General features: G+C 35.8%; 1 protein-coding gene across 2 annotated transcripts in view; it reads right to left on the reverse strand.

Moving 5' to 3' along the window:
• Window positions 1-12738, reverse strand: part of AGPAT5 (1-acylglycerol-3-phosphate O-acyltransferase 5) — a 102459-nt gene that overhangs the window by 10626 nt on the left and 79095 nt on the right. For both annotated transcript variants that reach the window (XM_077152986.1, XM_077152987.1), the window contains exon 6: window positions 6942-7103. In XM_077152986.1, coding sequence (XP_077009101.1) covers window positions 6942-7103 — 162 coding nt within the window. The remainder of the gene's footprint in view (window positions 1-6941; window positions 7104-12738) is intronic.

Consider the following 12738-nt stretch of genomic DNA (forward strand, 5'->3'; position numbering starts at 1 on the left):
GTTAAGAATTACTGATTGCATATGTAGAATGGTATGATTTCTAAATGTTGGGTTAATTTCTTTTTTCCGTTAATTAATAAAAAATAAAATAAAATAAAAAAGATTGCAAAAAAAAAAATCAGTTATTGGACAGTTGTCTGTCCTGGGGCAAATTCCTCTGTCTGATGGACCAGTGAAACCTGGAAAACAAGTAATTTGTTTCCAATATACAATGGTGGGACAGGCACAGGACAAACATTCCCATTCCAGAAAGGAGAAACTGGAAGGAAAACAGGAGTCAGGAGTCCCAAACAAGTCCAAAAATCAGCAGGGCAAACTCCATTAGATCTACATGTCTGAGAATAATCTGAGGCTTGATTCTTTGTCCTCTGGACCTGATGGAGCAGCAGTCCTACCCCTTCCAATTACTTGCTCAGAGGCCATGCTCTCCACAATACTAGGGTGTAGGGCCCATTCTTTCAGAACATCAGAGTGGTGGCCAGGCTCTCCTTACAGGCCAGGGCAAAGACTATACCCTCTCCCAGCACTAGAATGACAACCATGCTCCACTAATACAGGGGCATAGGTTCCACCATCCCCAAGCATTGGGGTGGCAGCACTTTCCTTAAACACCAGGGCACAAAATCTACTCTCTGAGCTCAGGGCAGATCTGCCTTCTCACACAGGTGGGTGGGTATGCTTTCTTGGTCTAAGGTATCTTTGATCCAGACCTTGGCTTCCAGGGTTCTGCCTTTAAAGTCATTTTTCCTTCATCCTTCTCTATCCCTTTTATTCTGGGCTGGCAGACTGGGCATTCAGCAATGGTCTAGGACAGCCCTGGTGAGTAGAAGTTCAGGTTCATTTTGCTGAGCCCATGCATAACCTCCATCCCCACAATCACCATCAGTCTGGCCCACTAGACAATGACAGGAGTAGCTGGGAAAAGAGGTCAACTGCTATTCACAGAGAGGGTCATATTATACATTTGATTAAAGTCCTCTTTTGCTAAAGTTACCCTCTGGTGAGCTTTCATTTGGTACACAAATATCTTCACCTTTTTCACCCATTCAGAAACCTCTATCCACATATCTCTACCCCAGACCTCTCTGCCACCAATTTTCCAGTTGCATTCCTTTCTAAGTCCCTGACCATCTAGCCAAACCATTGGCCCCAGCCCATGAATCAATATATAAATGCATCTCTGGCCATTTCTCCTTCTAAGCTAAACTAACAACCAGGTGTGCTGCTCAAATTTCTGCCCTCTGGGAGGATTTCCCTTCACCACTGTCCTTCAGGGATGCTCCAGAAAGGGACTGTAACACTGCAGCAGTCCACTTTTAGGTGGTAACTATATACTGTGCAGAACCATCTTGTAAACCAGGCCCAAGTTTTCTCTTCCTCAATGAACTGATGATAGAGTACTCCCCAAGAGGTCATAGCTGTGGGCTGGAAAAGAGAAGGATATGTGGCAGGAGTATGGGCCATGGGTATTTGGACCACTTCCTTGTGTAACTAACTTGTGTTTTCAGGACTGCTAGAGCCTGATTTCATATATACTACTTTCATTTTATGATGGAGTGCTGCTGTACACATGCAACTTTAAGACTTGGTGGGTTAGACAAGGCCCAGTTCATGATGGAGGCCTAACAAATTTAGGTCTCTTGGTAATTTGGTGTTCTATGGTTAAGCATTTGGTCTCTGCTAAGGCCCAGTAGCAGGTCAAAAGCTGTTTCTTAAAAGGAAAATAGTTATCTGCAGAGGAAGTCAGGGCTGTGATCCAGAATCCTAACAGTTTACACTCTGATTATCCTATAAGGACCAGCCATAGGCTCTAAACAGCACCTCTATTTGCCACTGAAACTTCTAGCACCATAAGATCTTCTGGGATCCTCTGACCCAAGTGGCAGAGCAGCTTACACAGCGGCCTGGACCTACTGGAGAGCCTCCTCTTGATCTGGTCCCCAGTCAAAACTAGCAGCTTTTTGGGTCATTCAGTAAATGGGTTAGACTAACCAAGGTAGCACACCCAAATGAGGAATATATTAACTCCAAAATCCACACACCCCTTTCTGGCTAAATACTCTAAACAATTGTTCTTTATTTCTCATCTCAACATGTAGCATTTTGGTCATCAAAAAATATCCTGTATTCTTACATGCCTATAGGAGTGATTGTCTTTGATGGCAAAAGTGATTTTTTAAATATTTTTGTTTTAATTTTACTCTAATTTCATTTTCATCTAAATTATCAAAGACCTGTTTAGAAAGTACTCTTAGGGACAGAACTGTGCAGTGGCTAAGGACATGGACTATGGAGTCAATCCTCTCCAACTGCAAGGGGAGGGCTCTGTCCCTGACATCGTCACCATGGGCAAACCCATTGGCAACAGCCACCCTCTCGCCTGTGTGGCAACGACACAAGCTGTGGCAAGGGCATTTGAAGCCACCGGCGTCGAGTACTTCAACACGTTGGGGACAGCCCTGTTTCCTGTGCTGTGGGGCTGGCCGTCCTGGATGTTTTGGAGAAGGAGCAGCTCCAGGCTCATGCCGCCAGTGTGGGCAGCTTCCTGATGGAGCTTCTCAGGCAGCAGAAAGCCAAGCATTCCATCAGTGGGGACATCAGGGGCATTGGGCTCTTCATTGGCGTGGATCTGATTAAAGATGAGGCTACAAGGACTCCAGCCACTGAAGAGGCTGACTACTTGGTATACAGGCTGAAAGAGAACTATATTTTGCTGAGCACTGATGGCCCTGGGAAGAATGTCTTGAAGTTTAAGCCTCTGATGTGAAGTTTAAGCCCCCGATGTGCTTCAGTATGGACAACGCACGACATGTGGTGGCAAAGCTGGATGCCGTTCTTACTGATATGGAAGAGGTGGTGAGAAGCTGTGAAACACTGCAGCTTTGGCCCCAGCCCTGCCCTGCTCTGTGAAGTGTTTGCCCTTCCAGGTTCATACCACCTCTTCATTGATTCTGTCCCAAGCAGCCAAAGACTGAGGCCCAAGACCTGTGTTCTGTTGCCCTGGAGACCATGTTCGTGCAAGGGGGCAGTCCTCAGGCACCATCTCCATCACCTGCAACAGCTGCCTCAAAACTGGCCATTTCATTAAAGGAAACCTGTCTTAACCGCTCCCCCCCCCAAAAAAAATGGATTTAAATGCCTCGTGCAACCGCTGGAAATCTATTGACCACTCTGGGCCTAAAAGTTCCCAAGTCTGTAAAATAGAGATGAGAATAACAATAATAGTATCTACCTGATAGGGTTGTTGCAAGGAATATACCAAGCAGTGCCTAGCCCATTGCATTTCTTCAGTGTCAGCTGTAATAATTTTTAGTCTCAAATTACTTCTCATCATACCCTACTATTATTTCTCACATATAAAGACACAGACTCCAATAACAATTTTTCTATTTTCATTTGATTATCTATACTTCTACTTAACATTTCTATAAAGTGGTCATCCAGTTAACACTATTATGTTATTCCTTTATATTTTAAGCAATGATGCAAAACTGTAGACTGAAAGGAAAACATTTCAAAGATTGGAAATGAAAGACTTTGAATGAAAGTACTTAGAATGTGTCTTAAAATCACATGGGTGCTTTTCAGTTTTTCTTTCCCAAATAAAACTTGCAGGTACTTAGATGCTTATAACATAATTTTGTGCAAATTTATCATTGATTTTCACAATTCTACATAGGCAAGTACTGAGATTATCTCCTTGTGTGAATGGAGAAACTAAGGTTCAGATAGGACCAAGACCCAGAGTAGTGGTGGGAGAATGAAATCAGCCACAACCTTGTGCTTAAGCTACCCAAAACAGACTTATTATAAGAGTATCATCCGATAACCTAGAACGGCTACATATTAAATGATATTCAGAAGGTCCATAGTTACACAGTGAAAGTATACGGAAAAGTATTCTAATTAAGACTAGAATAAGATGTATATTTTCTCTAACTATAAATTTTCTAGTGGAACACCAAGGCATATTGATATGATAGGGTAATAACAGAAAGTCTTTCAAATTATTCCCTAATGTCACAAGCCTAGTCTCTGGAGAAACTGAGTCACTTTTGCTCTGCCCTTGGGATTTCAGAAAGTTGGAGACAGGAGAGAGAGAGAAAATACTGAAAAGGAGAATATAGAAAGTCTACAGGGCTGAACCCTGAGGCCCTCCACACCCATCTCCCTCATTTGGCTCCTATAATGCTGACTGCCAAGTAGAAAACCTGTACCCTTTTCCTTTGGGGAAAAAAATAAAAAAGAACTAAAAACAACAGTAGACAACTGGAGAGATAAATTATCGTAAATTCATTATCGTTGAATACTATGTAGTCTTTAAAAATTATAGAAGCGTACACACTGACATGTAAGGTGTTCAAGCACACTATTAAGCAAAAGAAGCAGGTTATAAAGAAAGCAATATCTATGCATGATCTCATTTTGTAAATACATGATGGCACATGCACACTCCAACATCAGACATTATAAAAAAAGACAGTTAAGCATATCAAGTTATTTCCTTCTGCTTTGGGTTACCACTAATTTTTCCCCCAAATACGTATTACTTTCATATATGGAAAATATTACTTAGAAAATACACAGTCGATCTTCATTATTTATAGATTCATATTCGCCTATTCACTAAAATTTATTTGTAACTCAAAAATAATACAGAGCTTTCACAGCCATTTCCAGACATGTGCAGAGGGGCACAAAATTTGAATCATAAGTGTGCACCTTCCCAGCTGAAGATGAGCAAGATGACGCCCTGCCTTGTTGTTTCTGCTCTCATACTGTAAACAAGCATCCCCGTCACAATGTATTTAGGGCCACATTTTTTTTTTTGTATTTTTGTGCTTTTTCTGGGTGACTCTGCTATTTTAAAATGGCCCAAATACGGTGGTGAAATGTTGTTTAGTATTCACAAGTCAAGAACGCTGTGTTAAGCCTTAGGAAGATATTACATGTGTTAGAAAAGCTTCCTTCAGGCAGGAGCTATAGTGCTACTGACCATGATTTTAATGTTAATGAATGAATATAAATATTAAATAAGGTGTCTTTAAACAGAAACACACATAAAACAAGGTTATGTATTGATAAGTTGATGAAAATGTGACTGAGGCTTGCAGAACCTAACCCTATATTTTCCCTAGGAGCAGTTGTTCAGCATTCACTTATTCAAGTGTTGCAGTGACATTTTAGAACATAACTGTTGCATATAATGAGATTGACTGTACACATACACATATGTAGAGTACTATCTCAGAAATGGGAATAACACATCTAAAATGTAAATATATTTATAAATTTGATAGACATTGCCCAAATAACCTTCTACAGAGGTTGTACTATGTTGCTTTCTGTACAACCAAGTATAAAAGTGCCTATTTTACTTTAATCTTACCCACAGAACCTGCTATCAAGTTTTTGGATTTCTGTCAATGTGATAGGCAAAAAATGGGAATCACTGTACAGTTTTCATTTGCATTTCTATTATTATAAATGAGGTAGAATTTTTTTTTCTGTTCTAACCTTTACCCATTTTTTTGGAGTTATTGGTCATCTTCTTATCAATTCGAAGAGTTTTTTCTTCTAAAACTATGTGAGTTTATCCGATCCCTATACAATAGATTATTTTACAATTATAACTGTACTTTGGAAAAATCCTTGATACCTAAAGAACATACTCAATATAGTCTTAGCTAATTTAATAGTGCACAGTACTGTCTGTGTCCAGATGACATAGGCTAAACAATTTCTATCTTGCGAACCTGAATATTCTTTAGATGTCATCTTTCTGAAATAAATAACACTTAGAACATGGAATTTGTGATAGAAGGCTATTGAAATAAAAAAGGTGTAATTCTTTTTTTTTTTTTTTAAGATTTTATTTATTTATTTTCCACATGGGCGGGCTCCGGGAAGCGAACACGGGTCTGTAGCATGGCAGGCGAGGATTCTGCCACTGAGCCACCATCGCACCGCCCTATAATTTTATTTTATATACTGAGAAATAAGAAAGTTACATATCAGGTATTCTTATTTAAAATGCTTCAATAACATTTGCTTTTGCAAACGTTACAACTGCTGCTAAGAATATTGTTCTATAAAATTTCCAAGGCACATCAAATTCTGAAGAATGCTTTAGGAGTCGATTTAAATGTAAAATGTGCTGGTGGGTCATATTTTGAACATCTGCTTGTAAGAGAACCTATTGATAAAAACATTCTGACAAGGATGTTACTTCAAACTTGAAACAACTGCCACGGTAAAATATCAAGTCAATTCAGCCCAGCCAGGTGTTCTATCCCTTGCTCATAGCTCGAATGAATACTCTGAAAAGGGAATGACAGTGCTTGCTTCTGAAGGGCAACTTCAAAGAGTATGACTCCATATACTTCAGTTTTTACCTATTTCCATGCTTAAATTCCTGCCATTGTTTATGGTTTACTAAAATATTCTGTTCACTTAGAAATGTGTTTTTTTCTACCTACATCTAACACAAAGACACATACAACATCTCAAAAGTATTCAAAACTAAGCACGTTTGAATAAAATGCCATATAATCTTTTTTCTTGTCAATAACATTAAATTTCATAAATATTTTATGAAAAATACATATAAAAGACAAGCACTGACCAATCATGCACACTTCAATATTGCTAGGTTAGTGTTGCCTTTCCTCACTCTTTCCTTTGATATACACAGCTTTCCATTTCTATGTATGACCTTTGGGTAAAAAGAAGCGGGAGTAACGATTATCAGTGAAGTCAAAGGATTAATACTGCAGCCAAGAAATACTAAACTTATCAAGACTAATGAAATTCCAACTGTTACTCATTAATAACATCTTTAAAAATATATTTTAAAAACTGTAATGAAGTACAGTCCACTTACCTATTTTAAAAAACTGCATTATATATTCATAAATGACAACTAAAAAGATAAAACTTACCAGTCATGGATGGTGCTTCTTTTCGCTGCCCTTTATCATCCATACTCCCTTCATAAGCCACTGTAACATCATAAATCGCATCTAAATATTTCTTCATAGACTCAAAAGCAACATAAGTTGCCTTTACTCTTGGTGTCAGCACATGTTTCAATACTGCAAGGCCTAGAAAAGTAGTTGATTCAGTTTAACTATAAACTAGTTACAAATCACCTCTGCAAGAGATATTAAATTTGACATCCAAATTGCTTTTTAAATGTCCACAAATAGACTAGAATATATTAATGCCATAGCCTCATAGCAATAGGACTTTATAGTTTAAAAAGGACTCTCACGTCTTTTACTATTTAATGTAGCGATCATTTAATATATATTTATTAAATATTTACACGTAGAAGACACTGTTGGAAGCTACAGGAAAACTGGCTCTTAAGAAGCTTGTCAGAATCCCTTCAATGTAATAAACCTTTACAAGAGAAAAATATATTATCCTCATTTCTGACAAGTGAATAAAGATGATGGCATCTTGCCCATGGTTACTCAAGATGAGTTAGGAGTACAATTCATATTTTATGACTCTTATTCCATAATTCTTTCAGATCTATTTCTATTCAAGTGGACACATGGGGGTAAATCATCTAAATGATCCCACTGCGTACAAAATGAAATAAGAGTTTATGTGGTGTATATAATGTGAAATATTGGCCTGAGCCTTTCAGGATAAACCAAGAATCTAGCTTCTTGGGAAAAAATCAGAAGTAATCCATGTACATCAAATTCACCATTTTAAAGTATACAATTCAATATCTTTTTAGTATATTCACAGAACTGTGCAACCATCACCACTACTCAATTCCAGAACATGTTCATTACCCTAAAAAGACATCCTGTATCCATCAGAAGTCACTCCCCTTCCTCCACCCCCTGCCTGCCACTAACCTACTTTCTGTCTTTCTGGATTTGCCTATTCTGGACATTTCATATAAATGAAACCATACAGTATGTGGCCTTTTGTGTCTGGCCTCTTTCAGTAAGCATAATGTTTTTTAATTTTGTCCATGTTGTAACATGTATCAGTATCTCATTTCTTTTTGTGGCTGAATAGTATTTCATTGCATGGATATACCACATTTTGTTTCTCCATTCATCAGTAGACATTTTGTTTCCACTTTTGGCTGTTTTGAATAATACTGTTATGAATATTCATGTATAAGTTTTTGTATGAACATATGTTTTTGAATCTCTTTGATATAATAAATATATTCAAAATAATAAACATTTTCTCTGAGAAAATATTTCAATTTATACAGAATAATCAGTCATATATTCATTAGTTTCCCTATTAGTATTAAGAATTTGTTCTTCTCCCCTTCCTATTTCTTATTACCTTCTTTTCCCTTGATTAGAATATTTACTGAGAAATTAACAAAAAAGGGTGGTCCTCCAGAAGAGACATGAAAACAGACTAGAAAAAACCTGACTTGAATTTTCTCTGCTTCTCTCCCGGGAAAATTAGCTGCCTAAGGAAGAACAGCTATGGTGGGATCTTCTGCAGAAGAATTTTTAAAATGCAGGGTTGGTGTGGGAAAGAAAAAAGATTCCCACAACCACATATCTGACAACTCCCCAGGGCAGAAACAGTTTAACTTATTCACAAACCTATAAAAAAAATCTGAATAGCATACCACGCTTGGAAATATTTATTTATCAATTAAATTAGTTAACACTTCCTTCTTTGCTATTGGAGTGTCCACTGTTTTAAGTCCAAAGTTTCACAGAATCACCCTGTGGTAGACAGTAAGAACAAGTAAATGAAAGAAAAAGAATAATAGGAATGCACTAGGATCAGCTCTATTTAATTACTCTAAAAACATTCTTTATGTCAAGTCCATGTCCTGCGGATTCACGTCAGGTAACAAAATAAACAGAACATTTCAGAATCATAATTGTAGAAAGGTAATTTTTCTACAATGTTTTGCCATTGTTTTCTTAAACGGCAAGTCCCATGTTAGCCTCGTTAAAAATAAATTCTCCTTTTCCTAATTTACTATTACAAAATTGAGCAGCTTACAATATATACCCTGTTTATTTTGACATTTAATAGTTCTTTGAAGAAACTATAGCTCTATTTCAGACCTTTTTCAAATCTTAATTATTGTCATAGGAAAACTGCAGTTAAACAAAATTTTGACTAATTTATTTTGAAATGTAAATAAGTATTTTTTTAAAAGAATGAACAATATTTAGTTTCAAGTCAGAAGAAATATAGAGATCACTAATATGACAATTTTTGAAGTGAACAATATTAAGAATACATGACATTATAATACAGACAAATTTTAAGCAACACTAATATTGAAACATATTTTGTGAATAACTTTGAAGTAAAATACTTTAAGAAATAGCAATAACCAGGGTCCTGAAATATTAAGGGTTAAGAAACACACAAATATCCTCCTAAGTCATCTGAAAAATTATATGCGCTATGATGATTAAAACAAAAACAAGTACAAAAATTTAAACTCTAGATTTAAAAAGGTTGGTTTTTGTTTGCTTGTTTTTAGTTCTGCTCTTCAAGCCAGAATCAAAGGAAGGCACTTTTAGAGCAAAATTAATAATGATTTTGAAGCAAAACATTACAGACTAACACTGTTACTAGTTTCAACTTTCTTAAAGAAACTTTAGCTTAATAGATGGAGAAACAAGTTATTTTGTTTCAATTTTCAAGTAATCTCATTTAGTTGTAACCCAAGAAGTAAAAAAACAGAAACGCTTTTTCTAGATAGACTGTTCACAGACCAAATTACACTGTGTATGGTAGAAAATAATTCTTTATAGTTATAAGAAAATATACTTCTGAAACAGTGGTTTTTTCAGTATAAAGAAAGAACTGGTGACAGTCAAAGATGATATTCATTAGATATTTTTTTCCCCTTCTGATAATTTTAGGAAAGTTTTATGATTCAGAAAAATGACAGACCAATAATTGGTCAACTCTAGGTGGCTAGGGTATTATTAGATTAAAAATCTAAAGCACATATCCTTATCATGTTATCTTAAAAATTTGTTTAAAATAATTGTTTTAATTCTTGCCTGCCACGCAGAGACCCAGGTTCAATTCCCGAAGTGTGCCCAAGCAAAAAAAAAAAAATTGTTTTAGCATTACAAAATCAGTATAGGTTTTGAAAAGTAAAGAACTTGTTGTAGCTATATTAATCTCTCATTACAATTAGTAAGACAACAATAAAAAGGTGAATGTTCATCTTATTTTAAAGGTGATGAGTTAAAAATAATAGTATTAAATATAATTACATATAGAAAAATAATTTAAGGGCCTAAATAAAAAGAAAAATATAGCCTGGAGTGAAATTATAACTTTCAGTGGATAAACATATTTATACATAAATATTTTGTTTTATCCAACTGAAAAATGAATATCAATATTCAAATAGAAAAATATATATATCATAAAAGGGTAAATTTTCCATAAGAAATTAGATGACCTTCAAATCCGAAACACTAATAACTTATTCTTTACAAAAGCAATAATCTAGGATTATACTCATTCTGTCAGGCAAATTTATTTTACCTTAACAAATAACTAGTGATTTGTTCAGTGATACGCTATAAAAACATATCCAGAGCTAATTTTGTTGTTTAACATATTTAAAACTGACAAATTAGTCTGTCACACATTATTAATGGACTTGCAAGAGGGAAAAGTATTGAAAAACAGCATACTAAATTTCTTTTTGGAAATCAATCACTACCATACCTCATCCCTGAACCTGTTTGTCAATCAGCTGGATTCTTCTTAATCTTGTTCAGGCCTTCACTACTATCAAATAAGATTATCCCATAATTTCTCACTAACCCCTCTGCCTTCTGCCCCCTTAGTGACTGTTCTTTTAACAGGAAAGAATTCTCATCATGTTAATAACTTATCACATTTGCCCTTCTCTGCGTCTATGCTCTTGCCACGTTTCCTATGAGATATGTCCCCTGCCCACAACCAACACTTCTACCTACTGAAAATCTTTACAGCTGAATGCAATTGCTTCTTCCTTCATGCAATCTCACTGACACCAATATCTAGAAGTGATGTGACTTAAAGAGTACTTTATCCTTTTCTCATTATATTTTAGTTTGATGTAATTATTTACATAGAAATCTTTCTTTAGTATCATTGAGATAGCCACTAATATGGCCCTCAGTAATCGCCACCTCCTGGTATTTATGCCCTCACCTAATCTCACCCCCTTGAGTGACTTGTTTTTAATCAAAGGATATGGCAAAAATGATGGGAGGCCACTTCCAAGATTACGTTTCAAAAAACAATGACTTCCATTTTGCTCATCTATGCTCATATGCTCTCCAGAATACTGCACCTATCTCTTTTCTCTTTTTCTCCCATCCCCCTCTCTCTGAGTCCTTGCTCTGGGAAAGCAAGCTGCCGTGCTGTGAGCTGCCCTATGGAGGGGCCCTCATACCAAGAAAGTGATGTCTCTGACCAACAGCCAGTGAAGACCTGAGGTCAAGTCAACAGCCACATAAGTAAGCTTGGAAGCAGATCTTTCCTCAGCAGAGCCTTGAACTGACTCTATAGCCCCAGTAGACACCATGAGGACAGGCTTGAAAAGACCCTGCGCATAAGAAGTCCTCAGCCAAGCTGCACCAAGACTCCTGAGCCACATAAACTGCAAGATGCTCACTGTTTCGAGTTGCTAGGATTTGGGATAATTTGTTACATATCAATAGATAACTAAAACAATGATGTTTTCTCTCTCTTGTTAAATTATACATTCCTAGAAGGCATTATAGCTAGTTGTACCACATTATCAGTATTTATTACATAGTAAGACTTTAATAAAGATTTATTGATATTTAAAAATAAAATATTGTAGTATTAAAAAAAATAAAATCAGCATAAACTATGAGGGCCTAAAGCACTTTAGGTAAACATTTCTCAATTCAAAACCTCATTCTACTCATAAAAAACACAAGTGTCTTCAACATGTAATTGATTATTTAATGAAAACAAAACTGCAGATTTCATAATATATACGCAAAATAACAACAAAAAGAATACCCAAAATGTTAAACATATTATTCCTCTTTCATCTTATCTAAATCTTTAACTCCTAGACAAAATCATAGCGGATATAAGCAATGACACTCAAGAATAATTAAAAATTTACTTAGTTTTAGGCTAAAACTATATAAACATTATGGCATATATATAATATAACTTTATAAATATAAGGGTATAACTAAATAAATATTGAGTTCATATAGTTAAGATAAACTTAATTATGAAGAGTCCCACAACTGTTCTACTATTTTATGCTTCAAAGAGTAAAAGCTTTGATTCAAAAGCATAAGAATCAACAGTATCAAGGACATGGAGTTATGAATGAATGGGACATATGAAGTGACCAAAGAAATTCACCAAAGGTGATGGTGGAGTTATACAGAGAAGATAGGATTTAATAAATGAATACGAATGCTGAATCTTTAAATTGGTATCTCTTTTAGTCTCCAGTATTTTAGAATAGCTAGAAGTAAAGCCTAAAATTCTGGAATTGCAACTTATATCAAACTCTGAAATCTGTTCTACAGCTAACTGTGGTGCTGTGATTTAAAATTTATAGCTTTTTTGTATATAAGTTATTTTTTACAAAAAAAGAAGGAAAAAAGTCAATTGTGATGATAAAAAAATATTTAAGCCCTCTGGCCTCCTATATTCTGGAGCAGCTAGGAAGAAAAATCTGAGAGGATCATATGGTAGCCTATGACACAC

The sequence above is a fragment of the Tamandua tetradactyla genome, chromosome 3, assembly GCF_023851605.1.
Source record: "Tamandua tetradactyla isolate mTamTet1 chromosome 3, mTamTet1.pri, whole genome shotgun sequence".
Lineage (NCBI taxonomy): Eukaryota > Metazoa > Chordata > Mammalia > Pilosa > Myrmecophagidae > Tamandua > Tamandua tetradactyla.